This window comes from Indicator indicator, chromosome 22 (assembly GCF_027791375.1).
Source record: "Indicator indicator isolate 239-I01 chromosome 22, UM_Iind_1.1, whole genome shotgun sequence".
NCBI lineage: Eukaryota > Metazoa > Chordata > Aves > Piciformes > Indicatoridae > Indicator > Indicator indicator.
In genome coordinates this window covers 15034921-15051414 of record NC_072031.1, presented here as the reverse complement: position 1 = coordinate 15051414, position 16494 = coordinate 15034921, and the positions used below count along the sequence as shown (strand labels likewise).

Genomic DNA, 16494 nt, shown 5'->3' with positions numbered 1-16494 from the left:
CAAAAAAAAGGAAAACCAAAACAAAGGCTCTAGAGGAGGGAAGCTCTGAACACTGATGGCCCCCTACAAACTTCTTGGCTCCACAACCTGCTCTGCCCCTACCACATGCATCCCACAGGGCAGCACTGCCCCAGCAGTTTTGGATTTCAGCCAAAATCAGCTTCAGGACAGTGGGAAGGAGACAGGCAGAGAGCAGGATGCTCCTTCCCCACCCTTCTCACAACACATCAAGTCTCAAAGGAAAACTTCTGAGGCTTAGGGGTCATTATACATCTGGAATAAGTCCAGTACCCTCCTAACCCAGCTTCTGCCAACAATGACCACAGTGTTAATTCTATTAAACCATGTCACAAAACAAGTGTCTCACTGGCACTGATAGCTCTGGGGAGCATGAGGAGCCCAAAGCCACCACTACTGCACATAGATGGCTCTGGAGGGTTGTGAAGAGCCTCACACCCACTCAGCACCTGGGAGAAGGCTTCACCCCAATGCATGGGTGAAGCAGCACCACCAGCTTTTGCCTCTAAAACCAGGACATCTCCCAGCACTGCCTGTGAGGAAACCCCTCTCTTCCCACCACTGAGTTTCTCCAAGAGGAGCAGGATAAAACAGGAATCCACTTCCCAACTGCTCTGCCTGCTGCTGCTGCTCTCCCTTTACACCTTGAATCACTCCTCCACTTGCCTTCATGCTGCTCTATGAATCCACCCATGATGGCCCAGACAAGGGCACAGGCTTCCTTCATGGCAATGGGGCTCCTGCCCTGTGGAAGGGCCAGGTTCCCCATCTTCTCCCAGAAGCAGGTCTTTCTACATTTCCCTGGGGAGAAGGATTCAGCCACAGTGAACAGCACACACAAGGAGGCCATTTCCACATTATCTCCTGAGGCCAGCCTGGCCGCTTCTCCCAGCACACAAATCCCACCTTGGAATAGAGGAAATGGGCTCACCAAGACCCAAATACTTTCTCATTAAGGCTTAAACTAGCAATTCAGCTGTAATAAACCAGACAAACACACTGCCAGAAGGAAGAAAAGTTAATTAAAACAAAGAGAACCCAAACCACCCTGGCAACAGGCATGAGGGAGGCTTAGCTTCCCTCTCCCAGGTGGCCAACTTGCCCTCAAACACCATGACAGGAGCCTGCTTTAAAGGGGGGGTGTTTTTGAAACAGCCAGGGGAAAAAAGAAAAGCAAACTAAACTCTCAGAAAAGCCCCACGAGGTGGGAATGTCACATTAAATATACAACCAAGGCCAACTTTTAAAATGTCTTTAAAAAAAAATAGAAACCAGAAACCACACACACACACACTTTGGCACACAAGCCTTAAGTTACTGTCACTTGAAACATTTCAAAGTCAGAGGAGAGCTACTGGGGGGAAGTTGATTTTTTTTTCCTTTTTTTTTTCTATTTTTCCTTGTAAAAAGGTGTCAAGCAGTGGTGTGGTGAAGCACAAAAAGCGAGTACAAATGCTCAACAGTCCCAGAGCTGCCCCTGCTCCCTCCCATCCATACCTCCAAGCAGCCAGCTGGTTACACACATGGATAGAAAAACTGAAAGCCAACATTCCCCAGTTTTCAATGTGAAAACAGTAAAATGTAATCCAATACTTGTGCATTTGCCATAGGGTCCTTTGGAAAAAGGAACCATAAAAATATATATTTTTTTAAATAAAAGTCTTTTTTGTTTGGTTTTTTTTTCCTTTCCTTTTTTTTTTTCCTTTTTTTTTTTTTTGGTCTTTTTTTTTTTTTACCCTTAGGTAAAGAGCAAATATACACCTAATAAGCAGAGTTCAGATCCACTTTACTGAGAGCCTGCAAGTCCACACATCCAAATTCATTCCCAATGGTGTATCCAGACATGGGAATGGCTCCCAGCTCCAAAAGCCTGGCGTTCCTGCAAGGACTGCAGCCCTGGCTAACCTCATCAGCCAGTGCAAAGCAAAGACTCATTCAAGCCTTATCTGTCCCAGTCAAGACTCCCCCAAAACAGCTGAAGCCTCACACGCTGGCATGCAGCTCTAGGAGCATCAGAGCTGGCAATCTGGGTACCAAACCCGAGTCCTGGCGATTTCAACCCACGTCAGGCCGTAACAAGGAAAATACAAGCACTGAGCTTCTATTTTCTTATTACTCAGAGGACAGATCACTGATTCCAGCTACTGAGAAACAGCTTCCAGAGGAGAGCCAGGAGGAACTTCAGTGATAGAGAAACTAGCTGTGCAATAAGGAAGCGCATTTAAAGGTAGCTTAAAACCAGATTAAAGATCAAATCCGCCACTCGACAGGAGGGAGAAACAAGCTCCAGCAGCCACGCTCCTTGGGCTGGGTGGGTTAAGGTTGAGGCTCTGTCTGGCGAGTCCGAGGGGCAGGAGGGAAGCGTGCATTCCTGTGCTCCCACAGGGACACAGTCCTCCTGGTAGGCCATGCCCTCCCGCCCGCTTTGCTTCCGTGCGCTCTCAGTTCCGGGCAGCTGTCATCGGAATTCGTAGATAGGAGCACTGTGCTCGGGAACGTGAGTTAAATTCAATGACTGATACCTGGGAGAGAAGGAAAAGCTGGATGAAAGGATTGCACAGAGCAACAGAACTCCCCTGCCACTGATGGCTGCTGCTCAGCAGGCTGCAGAGCGGACAGCCTGACCACCAGCTCCGCTCTCCCCCTTCCCAGTGTCACAGTCAGGGCTCGGAGGTGTTCAGGCACCCGACACCTACTTACCCTAGTGCCAAAACCCTGTGAGGGCTCAGCATCATTCCTCATTTCCATCCCCCTGCCTCTGAGCTACCTGCAGCCAGGCTGTGTTCAGGGTGGGCTAACTGCAGGTTTTGGACAGCTTTTGAAGTTCAACAACTTTCATGTTCAAACAGTGTTTGCTACAACTGCAAATTACACTCAGGTCTTTCAAAGCCTAGCTCCAGGGGATCTGTCTGAAAGCCTCTCAGGCACCTTCCCTCCCCCAAGAGCTTCCAGCTGCCTAACAGCTTTTGTGTGACAAGGCTGTCAGAAGGAAAAGAGCTCTCCACAGCTACTTGTCAGAAGGTTGGCTCTAACATGAAACCAGTCCATTAATTTTGACTGTTCTCTTGTCTTACAGCAACACCCCAAGGACCATGGACTACAAAGCAGGGGTCTAACAAGATTTCTGCCTGAAGGGAGCAACAACCAAGCTGTTACAGGTGAGAAAGCACTGAGCTCCCTCTCAGCAGTCCCTCTGATATCATCTGGCCAATGCATGGAGAACCTCAAAGCCTGAACTACTCAGCAAAGCACAAACTGGGGGAGTAGAACCCTGCACAAGAGACCAGGCTGCATTACACTTGCCTGCCCTCATGTGAAGGCAAGAGCAGGCCAAGCCCTGCAAGTGTTTGGAGACCAGGCTTCTGGAGGGATGCTTTTAGTGACCCACAGCTGGTGTCTGCCTCCCAACTTACCTCACAGACACACCAGACCATTGCTGGGTCACAGCACATCCTCAGACCTCTCACCTCTTCTGTTTCACCTTGCCAGACTTATGATCCCCCACCACTCACAAAGGGCAGCACTTTACACCAGTCAGATGGGCTGCACTGGTCTGGTCTGGCCAAGCACAGGACACACACACCCTCCCTTTGCCCAAAGGTCCAGGTGCCAGCCTGAGCCTCCTTCCCAACCCAGAGAAGCACTGCCTGGACACTCCCAAGGCTGCAGAAAAGCAGAAGAGGAGTCACAGCTTGGTCTGAGGAGCCACCCTTCAGTCCACAGGAAGAAGGAAGCTTCCTTACCATTCTGAACTCCTATGGTAGTAATAGCCCTCTATAGATGCTGCTGACTTCTGGAAGCAGATGTAATAGAAACCAGCAAAGGAAGCACCGCTGATGTCTTTGATAGTGTGATCTGGAACTAGGAACTGTTCCTGCACACAGAACACAGGCTGTCTTTTAAAATGCCAGTTAAACACAACCCCCCCACCCCCAGTCTGCCCTCCCAGACTGAATACTGGCACCCATTAACATGAAGACATTCCTGCCTGAGCATTCCCTGCACTCACAGCAGCTCAGACCACAGGGATCAGCATGTCCTTTCACCACCTGCCACTGGAAGGGTCTTACAGGGAAGCAGGCAGCTGAGAACAGAATCAGTTTTAAGAGTGCACAAGATGGGTTTCAGTTCAAAACCTGCCCCCTGCAAACCAGAGGCCATCTGTGAAATCAGGAATAGGAGCTGCCTGTTGACAAAGAAAAGGCTCCAGGGAGACCTGATTGTGGCCTTTCAAAACTTACATGGAGCTTAAGAGAAAGATGCAGAGAGACTTTTTACCAGGGTGTACAGTGATAGGACAAGAGGTGATGGTTTGAAACCAAGAGGGAGAGTCAGACTAGAGAGAAGGATGAAGTTTTGTACACTGAGGGTGGTGAGACCCTGGCCCAGGTTGCCCAGAGAGGTGGCAGATGTCCCATCCCTGGAGCCATTCCAGGTCAGGTTGTTTGGGGTTCAGAGCAACCTGCTCTAGTTGCAGTTGTCCCTGCTGACTGCAGGGGGTTTGGACTAGATGACCTTTAAAGGTTCCCTCCCACCCAATCCAGTATGTGATCCTACAGTTTCCTCCCCTTGCAGCTCCATAAGGCTCATGTAAAGAGGGAGGTGAGGAGAGGCCAGTTTGCATCCAACACACAGGCCCCACACAGGGACTGGAGACACCAATTCTCCCATCCTGTGGAGCACCACCAAGCAAGATTTTCCTGTTGTGTTTTTAGCCAAGACTGCAGCCCTGAAGGACACAATTAACTGGCTAGACAGGAGTCACACTGGAGTTCACACATATGGTGGGTTATGAGTGAGGTTGGTAGAGTAAAATCTTTCATTAAAGCATCACAGCTGAAAAGGAACAGAGGAGATGTGGAATTTACCTTCCATCTCATGAACACATAGTCCCCATTTTTCAGATCCTCATAATCAAAGTCATCAGAGTTAAATGTTTTTGCATACTGGTAAAAAGCCTGAAACTTCCCCTGAAACAAACAAATAAGAAAGAAAAGAAACCAAGATGCTTATTCCAGGAGTAGAACTCACAAGTGCCAGCTGATAGTCAGGAGAGAAAAACTGCTACAGAACAGCACCAAAGGGGCTGCTCTTCCCTTGGGGCAAGACTAAACCTACCCCCCAGGATTAGGACAAGGGAACACAGGATTGCCAGACACACAGAGCCATGCCGAGCCTGGCTGGAGAAGCTCCTACACTCCCAGAGGAAGATATTTTGACATAATAAACATCAAAGTCTGGCAAGCAGCAGCAAAGGTCAAGGTGTGGAGGCAGTCAGCTGGTAGCTGTGGCCCCGATCCAGAGCACAGCAGCAGACACACCCTGCCCTGGGCAGAGGGTGAGATGGGTACCAACAACCTGCCTGCGCCACAGGAGCACCTTTCTCCTTCTCCACTCCATTTCACAATGAACACATTCCTCTGGGGGTGGGGGGATCAGAAGATGAGGAATGTTCCTGCTCCATTCCAACCCCAGTGCCAGCAAGTGTAAAGACACCACCTCCCTTCTCACAGATCCCAGCCAAGAGCCTGCTGAAGGGACCCTCCAGCTGGAATGATCCCAGTGGGGAAAGGAGGGAGCCATCTAAAAAGGAGAAGTTTCCAGGGCCTTCTCACAGCACTTGCATGGGGCCACACTGCACTTCATCTCCAAACCAGTTGCATCAGATCCCCACCTGCCCCCCAGATTTCCTCACCCAGTGTTTACGATCCACATCCTCGTCAGCATCCCACTTGCGTGTTAGGAAAGGATGTTTCTTACTGATTATTTCACCCTCAAAGAAAGTGGTGAGGGTTGGGTACTCCTAGGAGAGAGGAACGAGAGGTCAGGAGGTTTGTCACCTGGAGACTGGAACCTGAATGCTCAGCAGGAAGAGCTCTGGCATTCTGCAGCTGCTGCTGTGGTCCTTCCAAGCTGCCTCGTCCTGCCCCGTACCTCCTAAAGCCCAACTCACACACACACAGCCTCCACCCTCTTATTCCAGCCTGGACTGCTGGGGAACTCCAGGCTGGATGATCAGAAGTGACTGTTCACAGCCAGCACCACTCCAAAACAGATATCCAGCAGCTACGAAGCCCAAGGGCTGAACTCAGCCATCCCACCACAGGAGGTGTTTCTCTTTGGCTTTGTGTTGGCACTGAATCAAGAGAACACAGGGAGGGAATAGCAGGATGAAAACATAGCTGAAAGAAGCATCCCCCTGGAGACAGCTCTCAACTGCCTGATACCATGAGCAATCTTAGAGGATGGATGGGGAAGGAAATGTGGAAAGAACTGTTCGGGTCCTGGCGTGTTTTCTTTCAGCAGCACATCACCTCTAGTAGTGCCTAAAGCTGACTGCAGGGTCAGACTCTCTTCTGCTCAGACCTCAAGGCATGCCAGAAAAGCTTCCCTCCTTCAGGACTCCCATTGAGAACCAATGCTCAGCATGCCAAGAACAACAGACCGAAGCTATTAAACTACTTAGTGGTCACATTTACTGTACACTCAATCCTTCCATTTCCTATTTCTGGTGGCAGCTTCTCCCACCCCACCAGCAAAAAAGAAAAGCCTTTACAAAGCATCTTTTCTTGTTTTGCAGTTAGCACTTACCTCTGTAAGGCCTTTAATCTTCAAGTATCCACAGAGATAGGAGTTTTCCATGTCCACATGCTAGAAAAAGAGTGCAAAGTCTAAGCACAGGCATGAAGACACCCAACTGATCCAAAGCAGTTTCTAACCCGCCCCGAGGCCAACTTCAGCTTCAGCTCAGTACAGAACATCCATCTTACTGCCCTGGCAGCCCTTCTCCACAGCTGAGAACCACTTGAAAAGATCATTTACAGGTGCTCAGCTCACCTCTGACAGTCTCCATATCCCAGGCCTGACAACACCCCATCTGCTCCCAGCTCCATCACACCAAGGCAGCAGCCTCTGCCCAGAAGTCTCTGAGGGGAAGCAACCCCCCTCCTTCTCCTTACAGAATGAAGCAGACTCTCAGTTTTCTCCAAGTGATAGCACTACTGGCAGAACCCACCCACACCCCCAGCCTCCACATTTCCCAGTCATCCACTACCAGCAACTATTTACTGGATTTAATTCAGGTTAGAGGAAGAAAGCACAGCCTAGAGCTTCACCTTCTGTTTGTTTCACAGGCCTGACCCCTACCTCTCAATACACCACCCATACTGTCTGCCCAGTACCCAGCATGGTGCACACCAAAGCCTGCTCAGAAGCCAGAGGAGGCTTTGTGTGTTTTGAAAGAGGCCTCTCTACTGACCTAATGCTTTGATGACACCCTTCTACTGAGCTATGGAGCTGCATCTCACTGCTGCTGCTGGGGGCTGCTTCTGTTCCAAACACCTTTAAAACCAGAGGGATTTTCCAAGCTTTTTCCTTGACAGCTCCAGATTGGTTTTCAAAGCCAGAAGTTATTTGGGGAAGAGCAAACATCAACTGTGAGAAGATGGATCTTCCCCACCTGTGATCAAAGCACAGGGAGAGCAGGCAGCCACCCCTCCTCAGCTGACAGGCATAAACCCACAGCATTTTGAGCACAAAGCCACAGCCAGCCCCTGCAAGGAGGCAGCGTGCAGTGGAGCTCAGCAGCCATGGGATGTCCTCATCACAGCACACCCTACCAGGAAACAGAGAGTCTGGTTCAAACCCTACCCCATCTGCTGACCCTGGGGCTCTGATACAGCTCAACAACACCAGGCTTCAGCACTGCCCTGGCTACGCTCTCAGGCACAGTCCCCCAGATCCTGTGCCACCACCAAACCAGGAACAAAGCTGTGACTGGCAAGGTGCTCGATAGGAAAGCATGCCTCAGATGTCTGGCTTCCCCATCTACTAAAGACTCCACACCTCACCAGCTCTGTCCAAAGCCATCAGGCCAATACCAAGGGCTAAAAATAAAGTACATAGGGTGACAATGATTGCAGGGAGGAACGGGAAAGCCACACTAGTCCGCATCCAAATTCCCTGGCACAGCTGGGCACTACAGCTGTCTGACTGCATTCCTGCCACAGACAAACCACCACACTTTGCCCCAGGCTTTCTGCTCGGCCTAAGGCAGCCTCTGACACCCCAAGGATGGGGCACCCTGGGTCCCAGCTTCAGCCCGGTCATGCTTAGGCAGCCAGAGACTGGGACTCAGATCCCTGCTGATTTCCAGCCAGGCCTGAAATACTGGCTGTCCCACTGGTAGGGACTTCCCAGGACAACACCCACTCTAAGCTGGGCTTCTTACCCTTCTGGCCTGTGGCACAGATGGGCATGGCCACTCCAGAGCAGCAGCTTGAGTGCAGTAGGTCCTCAAGGTTTGAGTGGAAGTGAGCTAGGAGGTGCCCTTGAAGGAAAAGGGTCCCTCCTGGGGCCTGAGGAGAACAGGACTGGGATCCTTCCCCAGGCTCAAAAGGAAAAGCACACAAGGAAGGGACAGAGCTCTCCAGACCCTGAGGACTCACAGCTATTACCAAGCTTGATGGAACTAGAGGAATCATAGTGAGACACTGCCAGGTCAGAGATGAGCAGTGCAGGGAGAACCACAGGCTTCTCCAGGCTTGAAGGGAAGGGTCCCCCTGAGGCCACTCTGGTGCCACTTCATTGGGGCTGAGGGAAATGGGGTCGCTGGGACCAGGGGGAAAAGGGCTTCACCTGCCTCAGGCTTCATTAGGGTTCAGAGGGTGAGACACACAACAAGGTCTGGGATCTGAGGGAAATGGGGACAAGCTGATAGCCACCCGAGCCGGTGGGGTCGGTAGCCGGAGCCTGAAGGGAGGGAGGGAGAACAGTGACGGCCCCCGGGAGAAGCAGAGGTGACTGAGCCTGAGGGTCCGGGAAACTGAACGACCGCGGCTTTAGGAGCCGAGAGGGAATATCGTAGGGAGATCGCGGCCCGAAGGGGTACCGGCGGGGGCACCGACCACCAGCGGCAACCAGCAGAAAGAACGACCACTGGCGGCCCGAGGGAAGCGGAGGGGCCCCAACATGATGGGCCCGGTAGAAAGGCGGCTGCTGTCGGGCCCCTCACCTGCATGACGACCTCCACCTCATAGGCATTGCCCTTGCTGCGCTGCTGCCCGCGGAACTTGGCGCCGCTGTAGAGGAGCGAGGTGGCCACACCGGGCTGCGCCGTGTTGATGGGAGGCGGCGGCACCAGGCTGCTGGCGGCCGCCCCGGAGGGCGGCGAAGAGGCCGAACCCGCCGCCGCCGCCCCGCCGGCGCAGCACCGTTCGCTCCGCACCGGCATCTCGGGAGGATCCCCGGGAGCCAGCGTGGCCGGGGCCGAGCGCGGCCGAAGCCGCCGCCCGCTCCGTTCCCCACACGCTCGGGCCGCCGCCGCCACCGCCGCCAGGCTCAGAGGCCTCCCGGCACCGCCTCCGCGCGCTCCCATTGGCCCTCGCGGGCGCTGCGGGAGGGGCGGAGCCGGGAGGTGATTGGCCACGGGGCACGCGCTTCCTCCCGGCAGGCGCGGCTGCTGGAGCTGCCGGGGAATGCAGTTTTCGCGCTCTGCGGCAGGACGGGACGTCGGAAGGGTCAAACCGCGTTCGAGACGTAGATTGGCTGAGATTGGGGCAATATGGCGGCAGCCGCGGAGCCGCGTTGAGGTGGGAGTGTGGTGGCTGCTTTTCGTTACTCGCCGCGATGTGGCGTGGCTGTTCGCTGCTATGGGGCCGCTTCCCGGCCGCCTATTTCCCCCGACCACCTCCTGTTGCAGCCGGGAACAGCCCGGTGGGATTAGGCGGGGGCCGGGCCTACGCCCCACCGGCAGGTGAGGGAGCGCCGGGGCCTCTCCAGCCCACTTCGGGCCCTGATCTGTCCTGCTGGGGTTGGTTCTGCTGGGGGAAGACACTCCACCACCACTCCGCGGTGGGATCCCCCGTAGCGGCATACCCCATTCCCGGCCCGTGGGACCTCCCGGTGATACCCCTTAGGGTCACCCGGGACCAAGGGAACGCTGAGGTCAATGCACTCGGGGCGGGTGAAAAGGTGCGGTTAGTACACCCATCCAGGGTGGCTCAGGCATGTTCTGGGCCGTGTATCCCCTCTACAAATGTTGCTGGAAACTTGTGGGTTTGAGGACAGTAAAATTAGTCACGTTCTGTCTGTGAAGTGGTGGAGTTGTAGTGACTCATTGTGGGGTGTCAGGAGCCTACTGATGTGACTCAGGACTCCTCTGGGGTACACAAACTCACATGAATCATTTCAGAGCTGTGCCTTAACAATGTGGCATTTTCTGAGGTCCTGAAACTCGCAGGTGACTGAGCCTGGTCTGTTTCCTCAGCGGGAGCATGAGGGTTTTTTTAGCACAGAGTAAGAGAGCTGCAGCCTGACCTGCTTCACCCTTCAGGAGGTCAGTTTTTGGGTTCAGGATTTATGATCTCTGTCATCCAGATTCCTCCTGCCTTGTGTGACAAACCTTTGCAACACCAGCTTTCAGGTTCTTGGAGTATGTGTAACAGTACTGGGAGGAGAGGAGGCTGCTCTTAAACAGAGACCTGTGGTGCCCTCAGGCTCACCTTGCTGGAGGAGCAGGCACACTCCTGAGCTGGAGCTGGAAGTGGCCGCGGGGAGGTCGTTCCTCCTTCCCCTGATGGCTCAGTGGTGTGTCCCCAAAACCAGTTGTTAACCATGGGTGCCTGCCATAAACCTGCCTTCGTGGGTGGTTGTGGTGGAGGGGGCAGCACCCTGTCCCTGCATGCTCAGAGCCTGCTCTTGGCAGCTGTGGCTCTGTGCATCAGCTGCAGGGCAAATCAAAGTCTAGGGGAGAGTGTGTGGGTTGGTGCTGGGTGAATTTGAGATTTGATATCATCGAGGCAGGTTGCTGTGCCCTGCCCTGAGTCCAGGCCAGCTCTGCTGAGTTTCTTGTTGCTCTGAGACAGAACAAGCTAGGGAGAGAGAGTTAGCCAAGGCAGTTCAGGGCAGATTTTGTCAAATATGACTGCAGTGGGAGAATCTTGAAATACTGAGCCCGAAGCAAAACTCCAGGAGTGCTGGGGCAGGTCTGTTTTGGAAAGTGGCCCTGTAGAAACTCCCTGCAGACCAGTTTGAAGGGAGCTGAAAGCCCAGCCTGGCAGGAGTGAAGCTGGTCGGTCCCCTCACTTGCTCGTCATGCACAGCAACCCTCTGGTTTTTGCCAGTTTAAAGCTGCTTCCCCAGTTGAGTGGAGCTCACTCAGGTTGGGTAGTGTGTGAAAGCTGTGGATGGAGGGCCTGGAATTTTGTGTCCAGGCCGCCTTGAGCGCACTGAAGGCTCTGTGTGTTTTAGGCTGTGATGGGAAGCAGGGCAAGGGACCAGACCTCTAGCTGCCCTCTGAACAGCTCTGTTTTTACCCCCAGAGAGGAAGCGGTTCTACCAGAACGTGAGCATCTCTCAAGGAGAAGGTGAGTGTGGCTGCAGGGGGCAGAGGACAGAGGGGCTGGTCCCCTGGAGAGACATTGTCACCCCCCACAGCTTCAGAGAGAAAGTGGCACAGCCACCACCCAGGCTGTCGAGTATTTGTCACCAGCCTGCTGTGTCCTGTCCTCATTCCAGCAAAGCTGTGTGGTGGGAAACAGCTTCCAAGGCTGTTTTGGCCAGAGGTATATCCAGCTGATGGTGATGGTGGGAAGCTTGAGTTTTGCTGGTTCCATGCTCCCGTCAGCTCCAGCTCTGAATCTGCTCCTGCTGTGGGGTTGTCTGTTGTTCCTTAGTGCCTGCTCCTCTTTGATTCCCCAGGATTTCTACTCTGATTCCCCAGGAGGCTATGAAATAAACCTGGACCACCGAAAGCTGAAAACACCCCAGGCCAAGCTCTTCACTGTCCCCACTGAGGCCCTGGCCATTGCAGTGGCAACAGAATGGGACTCCCAGAAGGACACCATCAAGTTCTACACTATGCACCTGGTGAGCATGGCAGGTTGGGATGCTGGGACCTCAGCAGGACAGAATGAAGTGTGCTGACAGCAGTCAGGACATGACAGTCAAGATGAAAGACAGTGAATTTAAGTAACAGGGACAAAGGATGGGTTTGCCAGACTACTGCCACCTGGTGAGGGCTTTTCCAGCTGGCAGAATGGATTCCAGAGCAAGAGTTGAGTATCAGTTTGGGCTGCAAGTCTTGTGCTGGGGTGATGAGATGGAGGAATCTTCTAAGAATGCTTCCTCCTGCGTCCTGCCTCCCTCAGCTCTCCTGAGTATTGGCAACAGAATTGACATGGCTTGGTCTAAATGTGTAGACATGAGAATGGTCTTCAGATGCAGAGCATGGAGAGAGCAGATTGTCCTAATACCTATGGAGGCTGGGACAAGAGATTGGGACTGTGGCTGGGCACTGGGAGAACCTTTCAGTTGTGAGGGTGGTTGGATCCTGGCTGGGTGACTGTTTAGGGTGAGTCTGTGTCACTGAGGGGACTTTGGAATGGGCTGGACAGTGCTGTGGGGGATAGCAAGGGGCAGGAGGAAATGGAGCAGTCCATGAGCCCTCTTCCCTGGTGCTTGATGGTTCCTGAGGCTTCCAAAGCCAGTGAGATGATTCCTGTTACACATGCCATGTTCTGGCCTTCCACCTGCCTTTAGCTGCATCCATTGATTCTCTGTCACAAATCCCTCTGCTTCTTCTTGACTTTGTACAATGGAAGCTGCTGCTTCCCCAGGCCCTGGGTGACAGAGGTTTTATCCCCCAGACCACGCTGTGCAACACGGCGCTGGACAATCCCACGCAGCGCGACAAAACGCAGCTGATCCGAGCGGCCGTCAAGTTCCTGGACACTGACACCATCTGGTATGAGACTGGGGCTCTGCTGGCACAGAGGCAGGGTTGTCTTGTTACAGTGTGGGGTTCAGAAGGGAGAATGTCTACCATGACCCAGTCGTGGCAGGGCGCTGATCTGTTGTGGTTTTGATCCAAGGGTTTGATTAGTTTAGGCCAGTCCTAGGTCTGCAACTCCAGTGGGAGTCTGTGCACCCACAGCGTGTGGGTGTGGGGGAGAATGGGCATCTGGTCTTCTGTTGAACTCTGCTTTGGACACCTCTGTGCTGGGCAAAGGTGGGAGCAGGAGGAGATTAAAATCTCCTTGGAGAAAAGAAAACATCTTTGAAAGGCCTGGGGGAATCTGTCAGCCCAATCCCTGTGCAGCCCAGAGTCAGTGCCAGTAGCAAAATGCCCTCTGTTCCATAAACTCCCCGTGGGCTGCAGGATCAAGCCTGTTCATGTCCAAGCTCCTGTCTCACACTCCTAGCCTCTGAGGCGTCCACTGCAAACTGCTCAGCTCCCGTGGGGACAGGGGAATGGGATTCTCTTTCCCAGAGGGGTGCCACAAGCAGTTTGGCAACCTGGGAGTGAACATCCAGCATGGGCTTGTTCTGCAATGTCCTAGCTACCGTGTGGAAGAGCCACCTGCCTTGGCAGAGCTACAGAAGAATGAATGGGATCCCATTGTGGCCTGGGCGGAGAAGAGGTAAGAGGTCAAAGATGTTTCTGTCTGCTGAGGCCAGAGCTCCAGTGGTTGTGACTGCCAGAGCTGCAAGCTCCATGAGCCCTGTGCTTTTCCAGGTACAATGTGACCATTGGCTCCTCGACCAGCATCCTGGGACCCAACATCCCTGCCAGCACCAAGGAGACCTTCATCACCCATCTGGCTTCCTACAACATGTGGGCCCTGCAAGGTGAGAGGCCATGCCAGGGAGCTCTCTGCTCAGGCTGAGCCAGGGGAGGAGGCAGCTCCTCTCCACTTGAGAAGAGCCTCTGTAGTGTTTTTCCTTTCCTGCTGAGATAATCAGTGTCGAGGTTTGCATTTGAAATCTCCAGGCCAGTCCCTTACATGTATTTGTTAGGAGCAGTGCCACTGGTGTTTGTGGTCTGATTCTGCTGACCTGTTTGCTGCCTGCTCTGGCCTAGCACAAATAACTTCTGCAAGACCAAACCTGCTGGTGACTTAGTCCTCAGCTGTGTTACCAGGAAAAGCAATGGGGTTTAGTGCTCCAAGTGCCCGCTGTTCTGTGCAGTCCTCACTCCTTCACCCTTACAGCCCACTTGATTTTACCTGACACTGCTGAATGACCCTTAAAGAAATGAAGCTGTGTGTGTCTGTGGGATTTGCTCTGGTCTCTCAGCCATCAGGCATTCTCCCAGAGGGTAGACTCAGACTAGATCTAAGGAAGACATTTTTCACACTGAGGGTGGTGAGACACTGGCCCAGGTTGCCTAGAGAGGTAGTAGATGCCCCATCCCTGGAACCATTCCAGGTCAGGCTATTTGGAGCTCTGAACAACATTCTTTAGTTGCAGATGTCCTGCTGACTGCACAGGGGCTGGACTAGATGATCTTGAGGTTCCTTCCAACCCAAACCAGTCTGGCATTCTAACACCAAACTGTTTACAAGTCCCTCTCACCTTGGGCTTTAAGCTAAGTTCCAGTCTCTTCAGGCCTGGATGGGTATCTGTTCCCTTTGCACAAGGGAAGGTTTGTGGCAGAATCAAAAATGGCTGTTTGCAAGGCAAACTGTGGTGACAGTAGCCAGAGCAACACTGTGTCTGCTGTGAACTGCACATCTGGCACTTGAGTGCCCAGAGGCAAATAGGGGGAGGATCACAGGCCCTGTGACCTCACTCTGGAGGTACCACACCCTGATTGTCTTCAGTACATGCGAAGGTGCTGCTGCAACGCTGCAGGAAACAACCATGAATCCTGTTTGGTTTTGGTTATTCCCTTGCAGGTATAGAATATGTAATCACCCAGCTGAAATCACTGATTCTGTCCATGGGGCTGATTGACAGGCACATTACAGTGGAGAAAGCTGTGCTTCTGTCTCGCCTGGAGGAAGAATACCAGGTAAATGATGTTACAGAACAGCCCTATCATTCAAATAGCAATAATCTCAGCATGACAAGTGCATCTCCCACCACAAATAACTGGCAAGGGAAGTGCTTGCTAGTGCAGGAGAGGTTCTGCTCCACCAGTCTCTCGTTTGACAGAGTTTGGAGTGTTCTACTGCAGAGCAGCACCCTGGGTGCAACAGCCCAGAGTGCTCCCAGGGCTGCCAGTTTCTTTTCACAGAGCTCAGATGGTTGCTCTTCTCCTCTAATCTGAAGTGCAAAGTCGTGGCTGGCTTCCCTTGCTGTGGGTTATCCAGTCTGGAGGCCTGGCCAGACCTCAAGCTAATAATTTGCTTGCTGGAACCTGGCCTGGTGTGAAGCTCTTCCTGACCCCAAAGTCGCTCAAGCTGCTGGGAATCTTTTCATCCTCACTTTAAGTGGCTAGGAGACAGATGGGCCCTGTCCTTCCACCCAGCTCCTCTGGAGAGCTCCCTGCCCCAGCAGGCAGTGAGCAGCAGAGCTCCTGGGGGTTACCTGTGTTTCACAAACATGAACAGGTGGCTGGGAGCTGCTGAGCAGCTGTAGGTGTCATCCAGTTCTGAACTGACCTGTGTTCCTGCTCCCCTCCAGATTCAGCGGTGGGGCAACGTGGAGTGGGCCCACGACTACGACCTGTGCGAGCTGCGTGCCCGCGCGGCAGCCGGGACCCTCTTTGTCCACCTCTGTTCGGAGAGCTCAAGTATCAAACACAAGCTGCTGCAGGACTGAGGCTGCTGGCTTGGGCACAGGAGGAAAATGCCCAGCTGTGAACTGCTGGTGTGACCCAGTGTGACAGTAAGCACCCTCTTCCCACTGCATCTCTCCTGGCATCAGCCTCACATTGGGGAGCTCTGGGCAGCTCCTGGCTTGGACTGGCTGCCGCAGTGCAGTGCCAGCAGTTTGGAGCCTGCGAGGAGGAAAGGTCAAGGTGAGGTTCCTCTGCATCCCCAAGACAGCAGCTCTGTCCTTTATTGGTGTCTATAACTCATCAGAGGAGCTCCAAAGAAAGAAACAGCTTCCTGGGCAGGGCGCGGCACAGACATACCCAGCATATGCCACATGTCTTCATAGCTGCCAGCTCCTGACACACACTTGGTATGGAAATCTGCAAACAGACTCGGCTGCATCTGTTCTTCATCCCTCCGTGTGCCTGGATGTCACACCAGGGTCTTTCTGTTTGATTAAAGGCACGCCCCTGCTAGATACTAAATCCATTGCTGCTGAGTCTGTCTTTGTTTTAATCACCAAACTGTGAGGTAGGGCCTGAGCTGCCACGTTCCAGGCAGGTGGTGGCATGGCTGCAGGCACTAAAAAAGGCTTAGAGCAGAGCCTAGCAGACACTTAACTACCCAAGAGATCAAACAGATCTGCTCCCTCTGCGTCTCTGGGTCAGCCTCTCTGCGCTCAGTGCCCTGTCTGAGTGGCAAGGAGCTGACTGTGCAGTCCTGGAGCAAGAGAGGGGGAACCTGGGCTCCTGCCATCTCCAAAAGCACAGGGTAAGACTAGCTCAGTCTGTGTGTGGCAGGCAGCACCAGCCCCAGGGCTTCTGGAGAGACGCAGGCTCTCCTCAGCATGCATTGGCAGCCACCCTCTCGTTTAACCTTCCCACCTTCCTCCTTGCTGCCTGCCTCCAGCAGCACCGCCCCGACCACCATCACT

General features: G+C 53.3%; 2 protein-coding genes across 2 annotated transcripts; one reads left to right on the top strand and one right to left on the bottom strand.

Moving 5' to 3' along the window:
• Window positions 1–1776: 1776 nt before the first annotated feature.
• On the bottom strand, window positions 1777–9280 carry GID4 (GID complex subunit 4 homolog). The gene is made up of 6 exons (XM_054391154.1): window positions 9032–9280; window positions 6610–6669; window positions 5714–5821; window positions 4887–4988; window positions 3762–3892; window positions 1777–2540 (listed from the first exon to the last, which is right to left on the bottom strand). Exons 1-6 carry the CDS (start codon window positions 9248–9250, stop codon window positions 2477–2479), a joined length of 684 nt encoding a protein of 227 aa, XP_054247129.1. The 5' UTR covers window positions 9251–9280; the 3' UTR covers window positions 1777–2476.
• Window positions 9281–9645: 365 nt separating this feature from the next.
• On the top strand, window positions 9646–16005 carry ATPAF2 (ATP synthase mitochondrial F1 complex assembly factor 2). The gene is made up of 8 exons (XM_054390878.1): window positions 9646–9772; window positions 11340–11384; window positions 11741–11886; window positions 12666–12763; window positions 13359–13439; window positions 13535–13647; window positions 14697–14812; window positions 15427–16005. The coding sequence occupies exons 1-8, from the start codon at window positions 9646–9648 to the stop codon at window positions 15562–15564; spliced, it is 864 nt and encodes a 287-aa protein (XP_054246853.1). The 3' UTR covers window positions 15565–16005.
• The last annotated feature ends 489 nt before the right edge of the window (window positions 16006–16494 follow it).